Consider the following 25943-nt stretch of genomic DNA (forward strand, 5'->3'; position numbering starts at 1 on the left):
CAAAAAAGTGGAGTGTTCCTTTTACTAACCTCCAAGGGTCAAGATGACTAAAAATAAGACAAAAAAGCCTTACTATAAGCTAAAACAACAAAAATCAAGCTATTTCGTAGTGAAATATTTTATTTTATTAATTATTTTCGTTACAAATATACAACTAGGATGAATGGCCCCGTGGGGCACTGCCTAATGTGGGACACATAAGGTCTAGAGGTTTGTAGGTCCCCCAAAAAGAATGCCAGTGAAACTATGGCATCACAAAAAAAACTAACATGACCTCTCAAATGTTCAGTAATGCATGAGGGTGGAGCAATCATCAAATAGGAGGCACATTATACAGCACAAGTCTGAAATTCAAAAAAAATTCTCACATTAGGGCAATTCACCCTATTTATGCCAAGCTCTAGTATATATTTTACTTAGTAGGAATTGTGAGTTGAGAACCCCTGATCAACATGATAATAACTAAAACAAGAGAATCCATCATTGGATTAATTTCAGTAAATTTTTCAGGAAGTGTGGCACCACTGTGCCAAACCAATGCTATCTCACGAGAATTCGTACATATTTTACGAGTTGGCTAAATCGTATTAATTCATACGACCACATTTGTAAGTTTTGGTACGATTCGTCATTACCCCTGTGCTGTTGGGGTTAGGTGCGGGGTTAGGGGTTCGGTTTTGTTGTTGTTGTTTTTATGAGAATCGTACGATTTTGCACAATTAACTTCGTATGAATTGATACGAATTAGAAAAATATGTAAGATTTTCTGTGAGATCCGGCCAGGCCCGGATTGGCCTTAGGGAGAACCGGGAGGATTCCCGGTGGGCCGATCTGTTTTTTTTTGGCCACGAGGACCGGTGTTGTCATGCCACCGGGATGACGCGTATTTGCGGGTGAGAGATGTCCCCGCCGCTTTATGCACAAGTTGATTGTGTCCCGAGTCCCGACCACTTATTGGAAGAATTCTTTCATTAGGGTTCATTGACATCTAAAACGCATGGGAAACGCAGGACGTGCCGCTGTCTTCTGGTTTTCAAAGCGCTTACTTGAACACAAGTTTTGTTTCAGACGCGTCTATATTGAGTGCGTTTGCCGGCCGCGCGTCTATTTAAAATAAACTTGAGCGCGTCTTTTGAGTGCGCTTGCCGGCGTGCGTCTATATTTTAAAAAACTTGAGCGCGTCTATTGAGTGCGCTTGCCGGTCGCGCGTCTATTATATTTTAAATAAACTTAAGCACGTCTTAATACAAACGGGCTGGCCTCTAAAAGGAAAAGAAATTACAAAACGTATTTTTTTATCCAAGTCAGATGAATTCTCTATGAATAGTCATTATTCATCGTTTATTGCAAGAGGAACAAAAATCTATTTGATGCAAAACTCATTAGTTTATTTGAAAAAAGTAGTTTCAAAAGTATATCCATGATGTTTTCTTTTTTTTAACACAGTGTAGGCCTACCTTAGCCTACGTTATTTAGCAATAGACATGATCTATACTAAAAAAAAGGATACAGATTTTTTCCATTTGTTTCCAATACATACTTGATAAATCTTGCTTGTGTATTGTATATCAGGGGTTTCCAAACGTTATCAACCCAACAGTTAATCTCAAGACTCATCATTTTTTAGAAATAGAAATATAGAGGAAAACACAAACACATTTGTTCCCTTTAGTTTTTGAATAAGTTTACTTTAGTAATATTATGGTCTATGGTAGGGCTGCATGATTATGGCAAAAATTATAATTGTTTACTGCATTTGCACGGAATATGAAATTATATATTTGAAAAATACTTTGAATTGCAAGGCTGCAGAGAGTGCACTACTGCAGACTTATACTACTGATGGTTTAAAGATATTATTTTAATAGTCAGTCGTGAACTAAAGTGGGCCGGTCTAAGGCATGAAACTCCAGGGCTGAAAATGAGTCCCACTCCGGCCCTGGATCCGGCTGGCCAAACCAACAAGCAGGCAGGAAACCCTATAGACTTATACAGTAGTGAAGGAGCAAGCTACTGTATGTGTTAATATTAAGAGACTTGGGATGAGGATGTGGTCAGCAACACCATGGCAACCATCTAGTGATGCCCTAGCAACCATCTAGTGATGCCCTAGCAACCACCTAGAAAACCTTAGCCACGGAGAAACAACATGCTTAAAACTAAGAAGAATAACTACTTAGATCTCCTTCATAACCACCCACAACACCCTGCAGCAGCTTCATGTCAGTGGGTTTTGCACGGGGGAGCTCAAGTGTCTTTAATAATCTCAACCCTGTACTTGTTGATCTTGTTTTATAGAAACAGGATGTGTTGTTTGCATCTAAACAGACCACTCTATCTCACTCCGAGACTCTCCAGAGCTGATGACTCTAATTGAATGATATGACTCACTGGGTTAATAGCGCGACTGATTGTTGGCTCTGAGGAGCTGGAGCTGACAGAATGACGAATTATCGTGAATAATGACGGGTGAATTATACAGAGTTAATGCTGTCTGATTGATCTGTCCTCTCCATGCAGGAAACAGAAATCCTTAACACTGCAGTGCTCACGGGAAAGACCGTTGCCATGCCAGTGAAGGTGGTCACCGTTGGAACCGAGGGTACGGTGACCGACGTGACAGAATCGGTGGAGTGTCGCTCGACAGATGAAGATGGGGTTCAGGTGGGTTTGGAGATGCACGCTACTCTAATATGAACAAAACGCATGCAGTCTGGGTGTCACACTTTTTTTACTACAGCAAAAATATCTTAGGGTGCGTGTATTTTTGAAAGTCAGTTTTCTTTAATCTTAGATTAAAGTTACAAGTGTGGTAAGTTGGCATAATGGAATCCTGCCCATAAGGAGCATATTTTTAATAGGGAAATGATTATAAATCACAAAAATAAATGCAAAAGTTAATACCTTAAAGTATAAACTGTAGTTATAGTCAACAACATCTGTAGTAAATAAACTTTATATTACCACAAAAATACTAGTGACAACTTGCCTCAGTTTTATTTTTATGGGAAATGTTGTTATGAATAAACAGTATGGTTAAAATCCACCTTCATTATCTATCTGACCATTGCCTGAATGTATAACAGTGTTGTTTTCACTTGTTTACTCAAGAGCCATTACAAAAATAATGATGCTGGAGGGTAGAATTCACCAACATTTGTGATTGGTCTTTAGATACAAAAATTCTGTAGTTAAAGGAAAACACCACAATTTTTCAATATTTTACTATGTTATTACTTCAACTTGGATGAATTAATAATACCTATCTTTTTCAATGCGTACACTTAATCTTTGTACAGCACGTTGTGAATGTGTTAGCATTTAGCCTAGCCCCATTCATTCCTTAGGATCCAAACAGAGATGAATTTATAAGCCACCAAACACTTCCATGTTTTCCATATTTAAAGAGTAGTTACACGAGTAAGTTTGGTGGCACAAAATAAAACTTTTGTTTGGAGCCATAGAAATGAATGGGGCTAGGCTAAATGCTAACACATTCACGAAGCGCTGTACAAAGATTCAAAATGCACGCATTGAAAAATAGATAGGTATGTATTAATTCATCTAAGTTGAGGTAAGAACATAGTAAAATATAAAACAACAGTGGTGTTTTCCTTTAAGATAAAGCCCTTTTGACGAATTTCCATTGTGACAACTAGCCCCAGCCTCTCCATAGCGTAATGACGTTATCAGTAAGTCTGTAATGTGCTGAGATTTATTGTCAAGCACAACATACATTTTGCTAGGTTTCCCCAAAAAGATCCACACAAGCTAAATGAACTAACAGAAACACATATAGCCTGGGAGAATTCAGCATTGCCGGGAACTGTTGTAAGGCACGTACAGTGCATGTTGTGTTAAGGCAAGTATATTAGATTTGATTTAAATCACTATATATTTCCACTGTTACCAATCTGATGGAATGTCTATTTTGAGTTGTCAACCTAGAGGCGAAAAATCAGAGGAATGTCAAATGACGTCTTTTCACGAACACTTTTCCAAGCTTGTGCCTTCCGCTTCCTCTTGCCTTTTGGGAACAAAATATGAGAGCATTTTATGGGGAGGAAAATGACAATTCCAGTAAAAGTGTGAGTGAGTGTGTGTGTCTATGTGTGTTTGTGTGTTTCCATGCGTGTGTGCTCCCTTTGGGTTTAATTATCTGGTCACCCCACTGCGAAACACTGACTTCTGGACCCCCCTTCCCAAAGCACACACACTCACAAAAAGTACAAGTACACACACTTATAGGCATACAGTATGCACACACACACACACACACACACACACACACACACACACACACACACACACACACACACAAAACACACACTTACAGATGTACTGTACTGTTCATGCATACTCACACACACACACACACACACATACACACACACACACATTCACAGACATACTATACTGCAATGGCGGCTGGTGACTTCTTTTTCGAGGGCGCTCGATGTGAAGTTCGTCACAACATGTATGTAGCCCGTTATGTGTGTAGTTCCTTATTTCAAAATGTGTTCTGCGCCTCTAAAGATCCTGTGTGCATCACGTGTCTTGTCAAAATAAGTGCCTGCTGCAGACGCATCTAAAGGGTTTATGATAAAAGAGACGCTCACGTTTGCCAGATACTCACATAATCTCATGAGTAATCAGAGTTTACTGTTAAGGGAGTGTTTGCATGTATTTTGTGAACGTGAGCGTCTCTTTTATCATAAACGGTTTTGACGCGTGTGCAGCAGGCACTTCTTTTGACAAAACACGTGATGCACATGGTTCACATGACGCAACCAACACACATTTTGAAAACGCAAGCAACACACATGACACTACGAACACTTATTTTGAATTAGCGCCCGTCGGATGAGCAGTCATGAGCCGCCACTGCTATACTGCATACGCATATACACACATTTACATACAGTACAAAAATACACACAAACACACACTTACAGTACAGATACTCATAGACATACTGTACTGTTCATGCATACACACACACACACACACACACACACACACACACACACACACACACACACACACAGAGACATACCATGCTCTGGATTTGTAGTAGCTGAAGTAATAATATGCCATTATTGCCTCCGCGCCTACAAGTACATCAAGGGTTTTTTCGAATCATGCAGAATTTGTATACGTTCCACAAACACCAATTATTGCTAAAACGTTGGTTTGTATCGCCTGTATCAATATTGCATGGCAAGCGATCCCCTTCATTCTTTCCTAATCAGAGTGTAATTGGGTTACATCTCAATATCTGTGACTCCTTTACTGCAGTTCCCTACTTTCCCAGCCCAATTTAACATCTGAATTACCTTCTTTCTTTCTTAAGGGCATTTCAATTAGCTCTTCTTGATATTATATTTGTCAGACGAGATTATGAAGGGCCCCATGGAAAGACATTTAGCTGTTAGCTTGATGTACAATATTTCTTTGTGATGCCTTCGATTTAGAGCCGTCTAGACAAGCCGACAAATGAGCTGATCTTCTACGCAGACAGATACAGGAGATGGACGGATCGAGAGTAATGAGGGAGGGAAAGAAGGACAGAGACGGAAGTTGTAAGACATATGGAGATGGAGGGCAGGTGTTCCTTTACATGGCACAGTATTGTGATGCAGGAGAATTTGTGTACATTTATACAGATAGACGTCCACTCACCTGAAGGATTATTAGGAACACTATACTAATACTGTGTTTGACCCCCTTTCGCCTTCAGAACTGCCTTAATTCTACGTGGCATTGATTCAACAAGGTGCTGAAAGCATTCTTTAGATATGTTGGCCCATATTGATAGGATAGCATTTTTCCATTAAAAAAAGTCTGTACACATCAAAGGTTCTTCATAGGACCATACAGCCAAAAATAGTTTTTCTACGGAATTGGGTAGCACCTTATTTTTAAGCATCAAGTTGGGGCAAAGGAACTGTTGCACCTTTTCATCTGGTGAACATCCAGATCTGTTCAAGATGAACTGTGCTAATTATGTCTGTCAGATTCAGACAGGAAAAGAGAGACAAAACTTACGTCAGACAGCCTGGTCTGGTTTCTCTGTCTGAATGGGTCATTAAGTACCCGACCCGCAGGGAGTCTTGACATCCTACGTAAATGTCTGTCTCTTTAGCAGTCTTAATGTTCCAGATTAATACCTTGCCAGACTCATTATGACGCTTACAAAGACTCATGGGTCCAACAGGGTGGCTGACCAATCCAAATACTTGTCCAAATGGACGCCCTTTATGGGCCACCGGGTGCAGCTGTCACTGGCACTTTCTGTTAGTTTAAGGAAGACTTACACTCTTGAATTGAGGATATAAAGAATAAAGTTATATATATATAATTGTTATATTACGTCTTTTATATGCGTAGATTTAGGCAGTTTAACAGGAGTGTAAGGGTGCACTAACACTGTACTTTGAGCTATCCGATCCTGGGCACACTTTTGTCATTAAGATGCGATTGTTTTGAAGAAAACAGGAAGTAATTTAAGTTCATGTAAGTTATGATTTAATTTTTTTAATTTGTCTTTTCTAAATAAGTTATAAGTTATAGTGTGATGAGCCTTTCATTTCAATCTCCGCATGTAGAATAAATACAGTTGCCTTTGTTGTATCTATTATATTGTATTCAATAAAAAAGAAAGAAAACAGGAAGAAAATGTTAATGTTTTTATTCTGAATGGTTTGGTGCGCGATGACACACAGCCCTCTCACATGCCTATCATACTGCAATTTCCAATCACACTGCGCGTTCCACGCCTGAGCCCAAGGGAACCGTTCACAAGCCCCCCTCTGCGAGCCGGCCAGGGCGGCATTAAACAAACAGCGCCTGGGCATGGTACATAGCGATCACACTAGTCAAACGACCAGGCTTTGGGGGTCTTTTGTAAGACTTTGAAGGTCTTCTGCCTACTGCATCTGAATAATTTCAGGTTTTCTTGTTTAAACCGGAAAATTCCTCAGTTGTATTATGAAGGTCAGTACTGTAGGTTTTGAGTTCACACAGATTTATTTTATAGCTTTTATGACAACATGGTTCATTTATTTAATAGGCTTTGATGCTCAAAAAAGTACGAATGTACAGCACTGAAAAAATGTTAAGTTAATCACAGCTTATATAAATACACTGAAAAAAGAACTTGTAAAATGTATTTAACAAAAGCCTCGTAACAATCTGCACAAACTTTTTTTAAGTATTTAAACTTATCGCTTTAATTTCAAGTACAACTTACCTACCAAAATCAAATAAAATCTACTTAATTATACATGAAACATTTGTTAAATAATTAAGTAAATGTCACTTAATTATTTTTATTTTAGAAGTTAGATTTATTTTAATTGTTTAGGTAAAATCTATTACTTTTTTAAATACTTAAGCATTTCTATCCTAAAAAGATTAAATAAACTGTTGTAGGGTAGATTGTACTGTTTGTTATTTTCTTTTTCAACCTGTAGTTGTATGGACTTACTCTTAGTTTTATTAATGACATTATAACACAAAATGCATGACTGACTATAGGTCAAATATTAAAGAACACCTATTTCATTGCTAAAAAACAACGTTATTCTGTGTATTTGGTATAATACAATGTGTTTGCATGGTTTATGGCTCAAAAAACACATTATGTTCCATATACCATACATTTTGTAGCTCCAGATTTCACTCCCTTCCTGAAACGCGCGGATTTGAAAAGCTCTGTTACCCTGATTGGCCAGCTAACCTGGGCCGGGTTTCCCAACAGCATTGTAAGGCTAAGTAGATCATAAAAAACGATCGTACGAATCATCTTAGAATTACGGGCCGTTTCCCAAAAGCTTCGTAACTTGAGTAGCACTTGAAAATCATCGTAGATCTACGAGTGCTCTGGAGTAATCGTTATTTCATAAGTGCATCGTAAGACAACAAAGTTACAAGGTCACCTGCAGGACAACCAGCAAATTGCACTCCTGCAATGACGATAATGTAATGTTTTAAATGTATATTTATTTATTTGGTTCTTCTTTGTTTATTTTAAATTAAATATATAATATAATATATTTAAAATTCAAATGAGAAATCAAATTTAAATGACTGAACATACATTTATAAAGAAGGAAAACGTATTTGGTACAAGTTTTGTATTTTGGTAAAAATTGGTACTAGCAAATTGATAAATCAAGGTTCCTACTGATTGCTGCTATAATTCATCTAAAAATTGTTTTGAAGGGAAATGGCATCTAATTATAGAAACCAAATAAATATTTACGGTACAATGCAATAATCCACAATAATAAATAAACATAGATAATAAAAACAAATAATAATAATAATCTAAACTAAAATATTAAATGCAGAGGGCATTTCGCAGTGGGACGACTCCTAACTGAATACGGAAAATAATAATTCATATTATTACGCTAACCTAACCCTAACCATAAACATTTAAAAAGTCTTTGAACAATTATGAATAATAATATTAAAAATATTAGTGCACATCTGCTGAAAATAATTCGCCTAAACTAGCTTCTGCTACAAAGTGACATTTCAGCACTTGACAAACGGATAGCGACTCTTAAGTAGCACTTAAAACCCAGCTGCGAGCGATCGTTTTACGTGCATCTTTGGGAAACGCACGTAAATGAACAACGAATGTTCAGCTCGTAGAAAGTGCTCTTAAGTGCTAAGTTTAATCGTTATCGTGAAACCCAGCCCTGTACGTTGTGATTGGCCTGAATACCTCTGACATCACAGAAATGTTACGCTTAAATGATCACAATATTCAGGCACAAGGGATTATGGGTATTCCTAACAACATCAAGCAGACTTGAACGCGCAAAAGTTTTTGGTTAAAATTGACTTGTTATTAAATATTAAATAATACAAGAAAATATATAATACGACTTAGTATTCCCACATAGTTCATTTTGTACATTAATTAATTGTGTATTTGTTTATAATTTTACTTAGGAGAATCTAGTTCTCAATAAATGTTAATATTGCTACCTGTATGTAGAAATTATGAGGGTTAATCTAATATATTTGACTAAACCAAAAGGTTAATTTTTTCAGTGTACACCATTGATTTTCCTGACAATTGCGGAAATGTCACAAAAAAATTTTGTGAAATTTCATTAGGAAGTCAAATTTGTTTATGATTCCTTTGTGTTGTATTTTGATCTTAAAATTAAAATGAATTCTGAGATACCCTGATACTCTTCTGATCTGATATCAAGCTCATAAAAAGGCTGTGCCATTGGTCCACTTCTGCATCAGTTGTTATTAAAGAAGCCTTCAGATTGATTGACTAAGATGAGATTTTCTCAACTAAGAGCTGTGTAGTGGTTTTTATAGCTGCCTACTCCTGTGGAAGAACTTGATCACTCATCCGTTCTCTGTCTATGTTCATCCCTCCATCTGCTTCGCTCCTTTAAACCCAAAGCCTGAGAAATACAGACATCCAAACACTCTCATTATCAGTCCGAGTAACAGTAGTCAGAAATAAACACTTGGATAGGTCGCATAGTCAAAGCCTGTCCAAGCTCTCATCTTCCTCATTAAAGCAAAGAATGACAGTAAATAAGAGCGACGTAGAAAAACACAAAGGCCATACTGCTTTTTGCACATTGTACTGATTAGCACAAGAAGAGGACGCATTTTATTGCTTTCAAAATTTGAAATGGTCGCCAGAAAATTAGCAAGAAAAGCAGAACATTAGCAAAGCCAAGGCTGCAATTTTCTGTCATTTAGTGCCCAATCCTATTCCAACGCTTTGTTTGTCTGTTTTACATTTGGTTTTTCTACATCCCAGGTGTCTGAAAGGTGCGATTACGTGTATGTCAACGGTAAGGAGACGCGTGGAAGAGTGAAGATGATGGTGAACTTCACCTACAGTTACCTGAGCTCTCAGCTGGAGATCAGTGTCTGGACGCCCCGGCTACCTCTGCAGATCGAGATGTCCGATCCGGAGCTCAGTCAGATCAGGGGCTGGAGGGTTCCTGCAGATACTGCCAGCCAGAGGTTAGAGATGTTTTTGTTTTAAATGAATCTTTTATAAAAAACTAATTTTTTCCTTTTTTTGGCGAACACGATGATCGTTTCGCTAGATAAGACCCTTATGCCTTGGTTAAAATAGTTTAGAGCCCTTTGAAGCTCAACTGAACTACAGAACTACAGTCTGGACCTTCAAACAGTTAGGGTTGTCAAAATTAATCGGGCAAATGCGCGTTTTCTCAGTGAATGAATTTGAGTGAATTACGGTGAAATGCAGCGACATCCAAAAGCCAGGGGGCGCTCTCGCTTAGAAACACCATTAGTGCCACAGAAGAAGTATCATTACTAACACTATTCCAGGAAATATCTAGAGGCATATTTATATCGTTGTTCTTCAAATTGTTTCAGGTATTTTCATGATAATAAAGAATATTTTAAATTATTGTGTTTGACGAGTGTTGCTTTTTTAAATGCACGTTATAAACGAGTCAAACTTGTAGTGATTTTAGATTGATAAGGACTTCCTACTGATCACGGAGCCATAGTACATGCACAAGCTGTGCATGAAACACTGAATCGGAGCCTTACGATTAAGAATTGATTTTAGACAGGTCTTTTAATGGGAGCGCGATGCATCGATGCACATCCCTACAAACAGTTGGGTTCTATTGAAGTCCAGTATATAGAGAACTAGTGGTGGCTCGTGACTGCTCATCCAAGGGGCGCAAATTCAAAATTAGAGTTTGGAGTGTCATGTGTGTTGCTCGTGTTTTCAAAATATGTGTTTGTTGCGTCATGTGCATCACGTGTTTTGTCATAAAAAGTGCCTGCTGCACACACGTCAAAACCGTTTATTATAAAAGAGATGCTCGCGTTCACAAAATACACGCAAGACATTCCCTTAAAACTAAACTCTGATTACGCAGATTATGCTAGTATCTGGCAAACGCGAGCATCTCTTTTATCATAAACCCCTTAGACGCGTCTGCAGCAGACACTTATTTTGACAAGACACGTGATGCACACAGGATCTCTCGATATGCAGAACACATATTTAAAAAATTATGAACCACACATGACGGGCTACATATGTTGTGATGAACTTCGCATCGTGCGCACTCGAAAAAATAAGTCACCGGCCGCTACTGTAGAGAACAATTCTGGAATGTTTTACTCAAAAAGCTTAATTTCTTTTTGATTGAAGTAAGAAAAAAGAACATCTTCGATGACATGGGGGCGAGTAAATTGTGATATTTTTTTTATGAAAGTGGATTAATCCTTTAAAAGCACAGCAGTGAAGCTACCTTTTAAGTCTGTCAAAGGATTTTTATTAAATATTAAAAATAAAACACTTTACTAACATTATTATAAAACTACCTCAGAAGAAAAATGTAAATTAAAAATTCTATATATAGATGACCTCTTTAAATAATGTGCACAGAATTTCATTAAGTTGCTGTTTTGTTTTATAATCTTGAGCTGAGCAAAAAATATACAACACAACCCACGTCTTACAGTATGCTATTCACATAGTTTGAAAACTGTTTTATATTGCAGATTTTTACATTACTGTAATCAGCCTTCTAATATGTGACCATGTTTGTGAAATTCAATCTAAAGTTAGTCTCATGATCTAATTATGAGATTAGGGGCAAAGTTTGATTTCAATTATTGATTTCACATTGATTTTTGACATGACCTTACTCACTCAATATTAAAGATATCAAGGTTGTTTTTTTCACTTAATGTTCCTTACATTATGTATGATGATCTTGTGAAGTAAATAGCAATCACAAAAACAACTTGAGCTGGGTTTTCACATATTTCAAAGCTCCAGAATGAGGTGATGACCTTTATGAAGTGTCTGGGAGTATTTACCTCACTGATTGAGTCTGATCCACAATATTCCAGCTCAGCGGTGTCAGTCTGGCCCGTCCTTATCAGCCCTTCCCTCAGTCATTTTCCATGCTCCATCGTGCCCTGGTAACAGGTGATCTCCCTCCGGAGCGCCGGATGGAGGTAAAGGGGAGGATGCGGACGCTGACTTTTTAATTACCGCAGAGTATTTTTCAGGCGCACCTGCTTCTGACGTGCCACAGGTTAACGCTACAGTTCGCTGTGGATATTCAGAAGATAATTTTTAATTACTCTCCCACTAGAAACAATCCTGACGGGTTAATTCATGTGTGATAAGTGTGCACACGAATGATGAAAGACAGATGGATTGAGCAGTTGAACAATTTTCAGAAACTGATGATGTGGAGTCTGAGGTATAAGTCTGGATGAAAGTCAGTTCTGGTTGTCACCTGGAAAATGCGGTTGTAAAGACCAAAATCTTTTATCTGAAGAATGAGTGAGGGGTGTAGTTAAATTCTGTATGATCTGGGTTTGATTTCCCAGACTTGATTCCCATTCTCTCGATAAAAGCGTCTGCCAAATGCATCAATTTAAATGTAAATAAAGTTGTTAAGTGACCAAACTGTTTTTTTGGGGGGAAAACCAGGTTTTATTTTGTGGGAAATGTAGCAGCTCTTTGCATCCTTCCGCCATATATTGATTGAAGTGAGACGATTCTTAAAGCCAATTTAAGTAAACAAAGACCAGATGTTCTGAGTCACAGATCCATCAAAGAATTGAAAGTCAAAAGGCATAAACTAGATAGTAGGCAAGTGTGTATTAGGCTACATGGCCATGTCCCGGGATGTTTTTGAGTCGCAGACCCTCTTTGCCTCAATGAGATACTGTAACACATATGCCCTTGATCTGAGGTGGTGCTATCCGTCTCAGCTTTTGTTTTGATTGCCTCTGTAAGAGCAGAAAATGTGTGGTTGAGTTGTATGAGTCAACTCATTACACCCGAGACCTCCGGTGACCTGACATTCCTCAACCAAGTACCGCCTGTCCTGTTTATACACCTGTGTTCTGTAAATGTCATGCTGTTTCTGGTGACGGTCGGGCGTTGTTGCGTAGAAGTGCAGAAGAGCGTGGCCTCTCCACCCGTCAGACTCACCATGTTAACCTGAAACTGCTGTTGTTTTTTATTTTGGATGGCTCGGGCTCATTATAAACTCTGGCACAGTCAGTGCGTCAGGCTATTCGCCTGACACTGTGCAGAGAGAAAATGCCTCACTGAAATGTGAATCAGTTCAGTGAATCAGAGTTCAGTTTTACAGCCTGTTGAAGCGACTTACCTGTTATAAGAGTCTAAAAGCAGCCGCTGCTGCTCAAGAGAATATAAATGAGATTTTTCTGGAATATATTTGACTTTTTCTGCTTCATTGTTATTTTCAGTCTTCATCTCAGTTTTCATTTTCCAGTGCTGGTCAAAATATTGAATGAATTTAAAAAATAAAATGAATTTATCATTGATTTGTAACTTTGCTACCAATGTTATTTTAGTAAAAATGTTAGGGCAGCAATTAACATGCAAGATGTTTCATACTGAATGAGGTTACATTTTTTACAGTTATACAGGTGTTTACAGTAACTGTTTTTATAAAATAGAATCGAATAGAATAAGACTAGACTAGAATAAGACTACACTAGACTAGACTAGAATGCAATAAGAATAGAATAGAATAGAATAGAATAGAATAGAATAGAATAGAATAGAATAGAATAGAATAGAATAGAATAGAATAGAATAGACTACACTAGACTACACTAGAATAGAACAGAATAGAATAGAATAGAATAGAATAGAATAGAATTAGAGTAGACTAGACTAGACTAGACTAGGCTATAATGGAATAAGAATGGAATAAGACTAGACTAGACCAGGCTAGAGTGCAAAGAATAAAATATGAATATAACAAGAGTAGACTAGATTAAAATAAGACTAGACTAGACTGCAATGAGAATAGAATACGAATAGAATTAGATTACAGTAGATTTGACTAGACTAGAGTCCAAAAAGAATAGAATATGTATATAATAAGAGGACTGTAGACTAGACTTGACTAGACTAGACTGCAATATAATAAGAATAGAATATAAATAGAATTAGACTAGACTTGACTAGAATGCAATAAGAATAGAATATGAATAGATTTAGACTAGACTAGACCAGAATGCAATGAGAATAGAATACGAATAGAATAAGATTAGAGTAGTCTAGACTAGACTAGACTAGAGTGCAAAAAGAATAGAATATGTATAGAATAAGAGAACTGTACAGTAGACTAGACTAGAATGCAATGTAATAAGAATAGAATAAGACTAGACTAGACTAGACTAGACTAGAATGCAATAAGAATAGAATACGGATAGAATAAGACTAGACTAGACTAGACTAGACTAGACTAGAATGCAATTAGAATAGAATACGAATAGAATTAGATTAGATTAGATTAGACTAGAATAGACTAGAGTGCAAAAAGAATAGAATATGTATAGAATAAGAGGACTGTAGACTAGACTAGAATGAAATGTATTAAGAATAGAATATGAATAGAATAAGACTAGACTAGAATGCAATAAGAATAGAATAGAATAAGACTAGACTACAATAGAATAGAATAGAATAGAATAGAATAGAATAGAATAGAATAGAATAGAATAGAATAGAATAGAATAGAATAGAATAGAATAAGACTAGACTAGACTAGAGTAGAATGCAATGAGAATAGAATACGAATAGAATTAGATTAGATCAGAGTAGACTAGACGAGACTAGAGTGCAAAAAGAATAGAATATGTATAGATTAAGAGGACTGTAGACTAGACTAGAATGCAATGTAATAAGAATAGAATATGAATAAAATAAGACTAGACTAGACTAGACTAGACTAGAATGCAATAAGAATAGAATAGAATAGAATAGAATAGAATAGAATAGAATAGAATAGAATAGAATAGAATAGAATAGAATAGAATAGCATAGAATAGAATAGAATAAGACTACACTACAATATAATATAATAAAAAAGAATAAGACTAGACTAGACTAGAATGCCATACGAATAGAATAGAATAGAATAGAATAGAATAAGACTACACTACAATATAATATAATAAAAAAGACTAGACTAGACTAGAATGCAATAAGAATAGAATAGAATGGAATGGAATGGAATGGAATGGAATAGAATAAGACTACACTACAATATAATAGAATAGAATAAAATAAGACCAGACTAGAATAGAATAAAATAAGACCAGACTAGACTAGACTAGACTAGAATGCAATAAGAATAGAATAGAATAGAATAGAATAGAATAGAATAGAATAGAATAGAATAGAATAGAATAAGACTACACTACAATATAATATAATAAAAAAGAATAAGACTAGACTAGACTAGAATGCAATAGAATATAATATAATAGAATAGAATAGAATAGAATAGAATAGAATAAGACTACACTACAATATAATATAATAAAAAAGAATAAGACTAGACTAGACTAGAATGCAATAGAATAGAATAGAATAGAATAGAATAGAATAGAATAGAATAGAATAGAATAGAATAGAATAGAATAGAATAAGACTACACTACAATATAATATAATATAATATAACAAAAAAGAATAAGACTTGACTAGACTAGACTAGAATGCAATAAGAATAGAATAGAATAGAATAGAATGGAATGGAATGGAATAAGACTACAATAGAATAGAATAAAATAAGACCAGACTAGACTAGAGTAGACTAGAATGCAATAAGAATAGAATATGGATAGAATAAGACTAGACTAGGCTAGAATGCAAAAAGAATAAAATATGAATAGAATTAGACTAGACTAAAATAAAATAGAATAGAATGCCATAAGAATAGAATAAGAGTAGAGTAGAGTAGAGTAGACTAGACTAGACTAGACTAGACTAGACTAGACTAGACGACTAGACTAGACTAGACTAGACTAGACTAGACTAGACTAGACTAGACTAGACTAGACTAGACTAGACTAGACTAGACTAGAGTGCAAAAAGAATAGAATATGAATAGAATAAGACTAGGCTACAATGCAATGTAATAAGAATAGAATATAAATAAAATAAGACTAGACTAGACTAGAGTGCAAAAAGAATAAGAGTACTGTAGACTAGACTAGACCTGATTGCCATGGATTAAAATTGAACAGCATACAGTGGTGAATAAAGAAATAAAATTACATTTATTATTGAAATTGATCTTCTCTGCAGATCCGGGCCGGGAGAAGATGATGTGGATGAAACGGTGAGGAAGGATCGGGGCTGTGGTCCACAGTACCAGAGCACCACCGTCCGTGTCCTCACACACTTTGAGGCAGAACCGGAGGAGTGGCAGGGTCAGCCAGACTTCCTCCTGGGCAGCGATTGGCAGGTGGATGTTACAGAGTTGGTGAGGGATTCGTTAAAGGTGGAAGATGAACGTGTGGCCAGGCTCTCGGAAGAACAGGTCCTCATCGGTCTGAACACAGGCACCACTAAAATCCAGGTGAGAAACAGGAAGATACACATCTTCTCATGCACCATAAAAACAAGGACAATCATGCAATCACAGCTGCCCAAGTGTAAGAAAAACAACTGATAGTTACAGCTGACTAAGCTGTAGCGCATCTGTGTTTATAAACCATAAAAATAATGAAAGGACGCCCTTGTTTTTTATTGGAAATGCCGGGCTGTCATTTATCTGTCACTCTGTGTGGATAAGAGGTGAGTCAGTCCGTGCTGTGATGTGACGTGTATGCTGTCAAATCAGGGCTCCCTCACAACTCTCATGTGCTGTCTGTTTGCAAATCTTGCTGCACTCATGACAAACACTAATCTTCTTTAAAGACCCACCGATTCAGTAGTATTCTCCTTTATCTATGACAACCACACAATCTGCCCTATAGACGTAACATATACATCTATCTGTCCAGACAGACACACGTGTACACACATACACAACAAAGATGCACTGGGTTGAAAAGCACTCATGCCGTTAAAAAGCTACTTGACAGCAAAATATATAAGCCTCAACCACAGTTGAAGAGAGCTTCGATTTTATCCATTTGCAGAAAATTAAAATCAGATAAAAACGCCAATAATGGCTGGGATAGAAAGCACGGAGAGCGTGAAAACAGTGCTGTCTATAGATTGACATGCACTCCCTGAAATCAAAAATCATTGAAGCTATGAGATGGACCTATCCATGAGCACACCACTTACCAAACTTCAATTGAGAAAAAAGACGAACTTTTTATTTTATAGCTGTAGCATCTTACGCAATATTGGGTAACGCCTTAGGCTTCCCCTTAACTTATTCTTATTTGATGTCTAATGAATAAATCTCTCAATTCCAATAGCAAATTAGGATCTTAAAATTAAGGCGGAATATAAATCCAAATCTAAATATATCTTTCCCTTGGCATAACTATATTTTAGATTGACAAACTGTTGCCTGCAGGCTTCCAGACAGTGTACAGATGATGGTTAGTTTGAAGCATGAGCCACGCAGACTGGTGACAGTGGAAGTCCTACTTACAGATAGGAAATAAATGGCTTTTGACACTTCATTATAACACAATAAATGCCGAAATACGGATGCCGCTGCTTTTCTGTTAATTAATCCGGATAGAAACTCTTCTCATCATGTTTAGTATCAAATCCCATTTTCATGCCCTTAGCATCAATAATTGTCATTTGGAGGAGGGTGGACAGCTGTCAGCTAGACTTATATTTTATATGAAACTGTTTACTTTATGATTTATGATATGGTTGACTGGTTATGTTTTTATGCAGGTGAAGTCTCCGTTGTCCGACTCGGTTCTGGCTGAGAGGATTATCCGGGTTGTGGATGATAAAGTCAGTATTACAGAGTTGGGAGTGCAGCTGGTCTCCGGTCTTTCATTGAACCTCCAGCTCAGCCCGGGAAGCAACCGGGCCATCGTCGCCACAGCTACCACACAGGAGACCATGCACAACCCCAATCAGGTCCAGTCAACTTAGATATAAGTGAAATTTATTTATTTAGACACCTGATATATGGGAATATATATATTCAGTTGGTCCAGAACATTCTGTGAAATATAACCATGATATCTTTAATATTGAGTAAGGTCATGCTAAAGATTGAAATCAATGATTGAAATCTAACTTTGATGCTCCAAATCTCATAATTAAATTATGTGACTTAAAGGATTAGTCCATTTTCTTTAAAAAAATCCAGATAATTTACTCACCACCATGTCATTCAATGTTGATGTCTTTGTTCAGTCGAGAAATTATGTTTTTTTTTTAGGAAAACATTCCAGGATTTTTCTCATTTTAATGGACTTTAATGGACCCCAACACTTAACGGTTGGTATGTAGCTTCAAATTGCAGTTTCAAGCACTCTAAATGATCCCAAACTAGGCATAAGGGTCTTATCTAGGAAACGATTGTCATTTTTGGCAAGAAAAATAAAAAATATGCAATTTTAAACCACAACTTCTTGTCTTCCTCTGGTCCTGTGTTGCGCCAGCGCGACCTCACGCAATATGTCAGCACGTCAAGAGGTCATGGATGACGTATCAAAACTACGCCCCGGTGTTAAGAAAGAGGACCGTTCCGACGTTGTTGTATGTCGAATGATACCAATTAATATCTTTGTGTCAGTTTATTGTTTAAAATCGTCTGCAAATGTGCATTTCATATATGTAACACGTGACCTTTCGACATCATTATGCAATTACGTGAGGTTGCGCTGGCGCGTCACACGACCGGAGATAGACGGGGGGTTGTGGTTTGGAGGTGCATATTTTTTGTTTTTCTTGCCAGAAATGGCGGTCGTTTCGCTGGGTGAAACCCTTGTGCATCGTTTGGGATCATTTGGAGTCCTGAAACTGCAATTTTAGGCTGCATTAGAGCTGTTGAGTGTTGGGGTCCATTGGAGTCCATTGGAGTGGGAAAAATCCTGGAATGTTTTCCTCAAAGGGCATAGTTTCTTCTCGACTGGACAAAGAAAGACATTAACATTTTGGGTGACATGGTGGTGAGTAAATTGTCTTGATTTTTTTGAAAAAATGTACTAATCCTTTAAGCTTGAATTTCACAATTAGGGTCACATAAGTTTAAGGGAGCTCTGATGCTGCCTGACAAAATCACAAAGTCAAAAATATCCAAGCTGTTGAATTGCTAACTGTATGGTCCTCAGACCACATACCATGTCAGTTTCTTTGTAATACACACTTGCCTAGTAATTATTTATTTTTTGTTTACGAGCAGGTGCAATCACCATAATGACTTTCGTCATTTTTGCAAAGTCCACTGACATGAAACGCATGCCTATGAAGAGCTGTGGTTTGTTAATGGATCACGCTGATCAGGGCTGCCCACTTATTCTGAGTCATGTCACTTTCTGATTAGTCTGATTTCACTAATCCTTTATATCGGCAGGGGTTTCCTCTCTTCCCAATCTTAATAGACATAAAACGAGCAGACTGGATGAATCTCCTGCTGATCAGTGCGTCTGTTCGTCTTGAAATTAGTTATAAACATTTGAACTGGTGTTGGGAAATCATATATGCGTGAATATTAGCATTGCAGAGAGTGGCTCACATTGTGTTTCTCTTTCCTCCCGCAGGAGTCTCTTGTCAGCGCATGGCTTCAGTTCAGTGACGGCTCCATGACCCCACTTGACCTTTACAACCCTGCTCATTTCGTCCTAACGGCGACCTCGCTGGACGACCAGGTGCTGTCTGTGAAAAAAGACAACAGGTGGAGGCCGGTGGTGGTGGCTAAGGGTGAAGGGCAGGGCATGCTGGTCCGGGTGGAGATGTACGGACCGGAATCGTGCCTGAAAACCAAACGGCGCACAGTTCTGGCTGCGGGCAACGCGAACGTCCACGTAAAGTTCAGCCATGGTGAGGAAACAGGAAACAGTGCGAGTGACAGGAGATACAGACCCAATGCCCCATATTATGGAGGATCTATCTCCGATATGGATGCTGGAATAATGAGCAGAGGAGCGACCACCATCAAGACCGGCATTTCCGGGAAAGCCAGCGGTGATAGGCTTTCAACCGGCGACATTCCAGTTGATTTCGCCGAGTTCCCAGCCCAAGCAGACCTTCCCACTGGACGCAACATGGAGGAGGACCTTCTGCAGACCCGTCGTGGCCTCACCGACCTAGAGATAGGCATGTACGCCCTACTAGGGGTCTTCTGCCTGGCCATCCTCGTATTTTTAATCAATTGTGTCTCATATGCCTATAAGTACCGTAACAAACAGCTCCCATTGGAGGGCCAGGAGACCATGGCTCATGCCCATGACTGGGTTTGGTTGGGCCATGATGCTGAGCTGTTGGAAAGCCAAGCAGGGTTGTGTTTAGACCAGGAGGAACTAGGTGGCACCATGGACTCCGGGTTGGGTCTGGAAGAAGGCAGCCAGCTTCTCAACGGTCTGTCAGCTCAGAAGAGCGTGCAAGGACAGGTCCACAGGTCCATATCTGACTCTGGATGTGCTGGACGGGATCACAAGAGCGAATCGTTGAACTCGCCCACCACTAAAAGAAAACGGGTGAAGTTTACCACTTTTAGCCACAGCAAACCCAGCAATGGATGCCCATCTATAAGCCCGCTTCTGATTGGTCAGAATGACATCAAATGGGTTTGCCCAGATATTGAGCTCGGGGACTCCAAAGAGCTCCGAAATTATATGGAAAGGTTAAATGAGAACGCTACAAAAAATATTGCATAGTGAGGGTTGTAGTTATTTATTTATGTATTTTTCGGACAAGTGTAGCTCACCCATATGCCTTCTGGGTTAGGTGGCGATGGTTTGGGGGTGGGGGGTGTGTTGGCCTGACTCTACTGCACTCAGACAGACCCACATCTCACCATGAAAAGACAAGCCATTCATCTGGTCTTGTTTCCATGGCAACTGTCATGAGGGTTCATCATCAGGATAGAAGGAAAACAGAGATGGCTATGAAACTACTGAGGATGTAAAACCATGAGAACATTGGAGTGTGAGATATTGTTGCTATATTTTCGCTTGCCGAGGATATTTCATTTTTATATTACAAGTTTTGTTTTCCTTAACACACTGAATGCTTGCTGGTGGCATACTTTCTAGTAAGTGGATAACAAACTACGAAACAACGAAGAGTTGACAGTTAAACATATCAGTAGCAGGCTGGAAACTGAAGCATTTCCATAATGATGATGATGATGATGATGATGGGAGACCACATTTTGTAAGATTTTACATATTTTTATACATCTCCCCTCCTTGTCCACGTTTGTGTCTAGCTAATTTATTTCTCCAAAGTCTTAACTTACATATGTAAATGCATGTGAATTCAAAATTCAAGGACAAATATTTTGGGACTTTTGTCCAGCAACAGCGTGTGAATGATCATGTATATACTGTAAAGCAGAGACTTCTGGGAAACGGGCAGACAAATGACCCTCCACGAGCTGTTGAGCAAATTGTATTGTTGTAGGTAGTGTTATCAATATTGTATAATACGTTGTTTACAGTATTAGAATGATAGATGGTATGCACTCCAATTGCTTTTGTATGTGCGCCAAAGCTGTGCATTGCCTCTTTGTCAAACTTTTTCGTTTTTTTTCGTTGTCTTTCGGTTTTGCTTTGCTGTTTTTTAATGTACAGAGCACATGTAGCAAACACTTGCAACCAAGGCTTTGAATCGGTTCATGGAACGAAAACAAAAACCAGAAACTTAAAAAATATATGTTCCGGAACAGAATCGTTTATTTAAAATAATGGTAACCGGTTAATTCCGTTATTTTTTTTGTTCTTTGACAAGATTTCTGTGCAATATGACTCGAAGTTCACTTCCGGTCGTCGTTGACTCATCTGAGAAATGAGAAGCTTGCCACCAGCAAGTAGCCTACTTAACCCAAGTCTCTAATGCTCAATCAAAATAGGTAAATATTGTAGGCTACCAAGTATCTCAAGATGTTTGTTGTTTTAATACTAATTAGTGGTGTAGTGGATCGCATTTGATCCGTGATCCGTACAGTTCACGACCAACAGTTCGGCTCACATGCGATTCACGGATTAATAAGCAAATTTAAATAGAGTGAAAGTTGATCATTTGCATCTGTTTCAAAGGCTTGCAAATGTTAACACTTAATTGATTTTAAACAATTTAACCACAAAAAGGCGCCATTTTTTTTGTATGCACAGAAGCACATGCGGTTGAATGTTTCCGGTCCAACTCCAATCAAACGTGATTATCCCTATGCCCTTCAAAGATCAGAACTCTTGATGTAAAAACTTGAGAAAGAGTTGCGCTACTGTGTCTCATACTGTAGTCCATTAAAATACATTTAGCAAAAAAGCACTGAAAAACAACGTAATTTTCACTTTATGTGGAGAGACTATTTATGCTGCATCTTCTTCCCGATGCTCCTTTTGGAATTCGTCCTCCGTCTGTGTGTATGCGCATGTTTAAGTGCACTCAAAAGTGCATACACGGAGAGATGCGTTTCAAAAAGCAAGCGAACAATCCATCTCTTGACAGGACACATACAAACAAAATGATCTTGAAATACCACAGTATTCTTTTTCTAATAAAAACATTTGTTTATGTCTTAAGTGTATGTATATATGAGGGTCTGTGCTTATCTTAAAGAGACAGTAACCTCAATTAACATATGTAGACTAATAATTTAAGTTTAATGTCGTAATGATCAGCCTACTTATTTGTATGTCCCACAGCTGACATGGAACATAATTAACCGGTTCGGGAACTTTATTTTTTGTTCGAACCAGTTCAGGAACATCAATTTTAGGGTTTCCGAAAAACGGAAACGTTAAATACCGTTTCTGTTCGGAAAACAAACCAATTGGGGAAAAATCTGGTTCAAAGCCCTGCTTGCAACTCCTTGAACAGGTAAAATTTCATCTATTCAATTAAACATCCCCATGACTAACCTAAAGCTTAGGTTAAAGTTGATTGGATTGGGTTAGTTGGCATTTAATCCTCAGGTACACTCTTAAAAATGAAGGTGCTTCACAAGAACTTTTTTTGGTTCCACAAGGAACCATTTAGTCAAAGGTTCTTTTTTGATACATTTTTATAATCTGAAGAACCTTTTTTCACCATTAAGAACTTTTGTGAAACAGCAAGGTGCTTCAGATGTTAAAGGTGCTTTAAAGAACCATTTAGACAAAAGGGGTTCTTCTATGGCATCGTGAAGCATTTTCATTTTTAAGAGTGTAACGTGAATAATGCACATGACAATTTTACAACTAAACATATTGATTAAACACATATGTATTAGTGTTCCTCAGTGTTTTTAACTGTTAACCCGTAACCATTTAGTCTACAGGTAAGTTAAATTATTTCATAGTTTTATTTTAAAGGGATAGTTTATTCTGTCATTATTTTCTCATAGTACGAGAAACAAATATTATGGAAGTAATGTGATAAATATGAAGAAGATATGCTGATAAATGATGGGCACACAGTTGACGGTACCCATTAAATTCCATCATATTTGTTTTTCCTACTATGGAAGTCAATGGTTACAGTCGGCTGTGTGCTTACCATCATTTGTTAAATTATCTTCTTTTGTGTTCATCAGAAAAAAATTATTTCATAGAGGTTTAGAACAACATGAGGATGAGAAAATAATGACACAGTTTTCATTTTTGGGTAGATTGTTAGGCAACTAATTTCTCAAGAAATGTGTGTTGGATGAAAATCCCTAAAAACTGTATAATTATGGGATTTTTTTGCTGTTTCCGGTTCAACCTGTATCTTTTTTATTAAAACAAAACAGAAAAGTACATTTACAGCTCAGCCAATTTTAGCAGACCTCTAACATTTGGATTTCTCGTGTGTTTATTTTAATGATTATCTGCTGATCAAGGTTGCAGTGCACAAAAAACTGTGATAGTCTATTTTCATTTTATGTGAATGTTTTATGTAGCATTTTATTGTTATGTTACTTTAAAAAGGTCTTACATTTATTTCTATAACTGTATATAACTTTATTTTCTTGTCTTGTTTAAGCTTAAAGCGCTCCCTAATTGCATATCATTGTCATACGCTACACAAAAATAATATTTTGATATTTGCATAGTAAATTAACCATAACATCCTGCCTTTCCACTTTTTACCAGTTGATGGCACTGATTTCTAACCTCTGTTGCCTCAGAGGACACAGATTTTGATGGTCATTTCCCTTGACAGGCTCATGACCCGAGACTCAGAATAAAGGTTACACGTTACTGCTGTATTACGTTGTGCGGATATTGCATATGTTGCGACTCAACCCTGGCTTTGAAACTACTATATACGGTCCGATGCTGCGCATGAGGTATGTTTTGAGAGCAGACTATAATTTTACCTCATTTAACTGCAGTGAAGCAGAGTCTTTAATGAGAAGTATGTTGCAGCTGCTTCTGAGCACCGTGTAATTCAAAGGTTATTGCACACACAATAGCTCTGGGTGTGAGATATAGGCCATTTCTTGGTCTTGCACATTAAAGAATCATTAGCACTAAGATCTCAATGTTGGATGGTGCCGCTCCCACCCCTCTGAGATCGGTCATACTAATTAATGATCACTGTGGTGAGTCTTTACTCCGTGTTAATGTGACATTACCATACAAACCTTCAAGCTAAATGATTGCACCCATTTGACCACACAGCTGACGTACCACTTAACGCATTCTTTACTTTTTTCGACTCGTCCATCTCAGTGAAATTTTGACCCGTGTGACCCGTTTATTTGAAAGAATGTTTTGGTAGCTTATTGATATTCCCCGATACGCCCTGTTAATGTATCTTTTATTATGGTAATCTGAATGTCGACCGGACAGAAACAGCCTTGATTTCTTTCTAATACGCTCACAAATACACAAAGAGAGGGCATTCGGCACCCAACTCCATCCAAGGAGACGACTGAAACAATGCCAGTTCATTACCGAAAATCATACGTGCGTTTTTAGATGCGCAGTTAATATCTCTCCCAGCGGTATACGCCTTTTTGAGATCCAAATTGAGGCACTGCACACTTAACCCTCAGAGGGATGCGTCTGGAATTGGGTCTGTTTTCTTCTTTTATCTCAGCTGATATTTCCGTATTTGGGTCTCTGTTTTGTACATCTCGGAGGAATAACACGGGAACGTTCTAAATTAAATCATGACATTAGGACTTGTCTGTCAGGATCTGTATTAATACGGTTAATGTCGTAGGCAGGTTATCGCCTCCCTAAAACATTAATTTCTTTTTAAGCTATTCAGATGTTATGAAACAAAGGGTGAGGTGATAACATCATCTCACCATCTTTCATTAGCCGAGTTTTTATGAAGAACATCTTTTTTAATCTAGTCCTCTGCTAGTTAAACACTGTATAAAAGACAACGTGATCTCACAAAGTTCCGTGGGATGGTCACGGAAGTTTTTGCTCATTTTTTGCGTGGCATTCTCATGGATCTTCGCATTTTTCCGTGGCCCTGTTACGGACTGTCTTTTTCCGTGGCATTTTATGGATTGGTTACTCAACTGCTTTTTCGTATTTTCAAACCATTTTTGCTTCGGTTTAGGGTTAGATTTGGTGTTTGCGTTAGGATGTCACTTTAAGTCAGTGCATTTCAATTATTTTCTGTCACGCCCCCCCAGGGAGGAGGAAACATTTCGCGCAACTCTCCGCCATGACTGTAAAATAGTATAATTTGTCTATAAAATGACACATCTGCAAAACATTGTATCCTTATTAACATTAAAGAAAACACAAAAATACAAATATTGATCAACTTACAACAAAGAATAACTTTATTAACATTGTTTTTTAGTCTGTAACAAAAAAGACTTAAAATGCATCAATTTGCCTGAAAAAAAACAATCCTTATTTAAAGTATAGGCCTAATATATTTTGACCATTTGATACTGAAATTAAATTAAATATAATCAATAAATATAATCAGGCTTATCAGCGTGATTGGGGTGTAATATCTTTAAGTGACAGTGCAAAAAAATCACTTCCTGAATAAGTATTTTCCCCGGGGTCTCGCGC

The 25943-nt window shown here is 37.6% G+C and overlaps 1 protein-coding gene across 4 annotated transcripts in view; it reads left to right on the plus strand.

Annotated features, from left to right (window-relative positions):
* Window positions 1-23091, plus strand: part of LOC129423909 (transmembrane protein 132C) — a 205272-nt gene extending 182181 nt beyond the window's left edge. For all 4 annotated transcript variants that reach the window (XM_055180440.2, XM_055180437.2, XM_055180438.2 and 1 more), the window contains 5 exons: window positions 2521-2664; window positions 9809-10017; window positions 16141-16414; window positions 17704-17895; window positions 19527-23091. In XM_055180440.2, the coding sequence (XP_055036415.2) occupies window positions 2521-2664; window positions 9809-10017; window positions 16141-16414; window positions 17704-17895; window positions 19527-20642 (1935 nt within the window). In that variant the 3' untranslated portion in view covers window positions 20643-23091. The remainder of the gene's footprint in view (window positions 1-2520; window positions 2665-9808; window positions 10018-16140; window positions 16415-17703; window positions 17896-19526) is intronic.
* Window positions 23092-25943: the final 2852 nt, after the last annotated feature.

Source organism: Misgurnus anguillicaudatus, chromosome 9 (genome assembly GCF_027580225.2).
Source record: "Misgurnus anguillicaudatus chromosome 9, ASM2758022v2, whole genome shotgun sequence".
Taxonomy (NCBI): domain Eukaryota; kingdom Metazoa; phylum Chordata; class Actinopteri; order Cypriniformes; family Cobitidae; genus Misgurnus; species Misgurnus anguillicaudatus.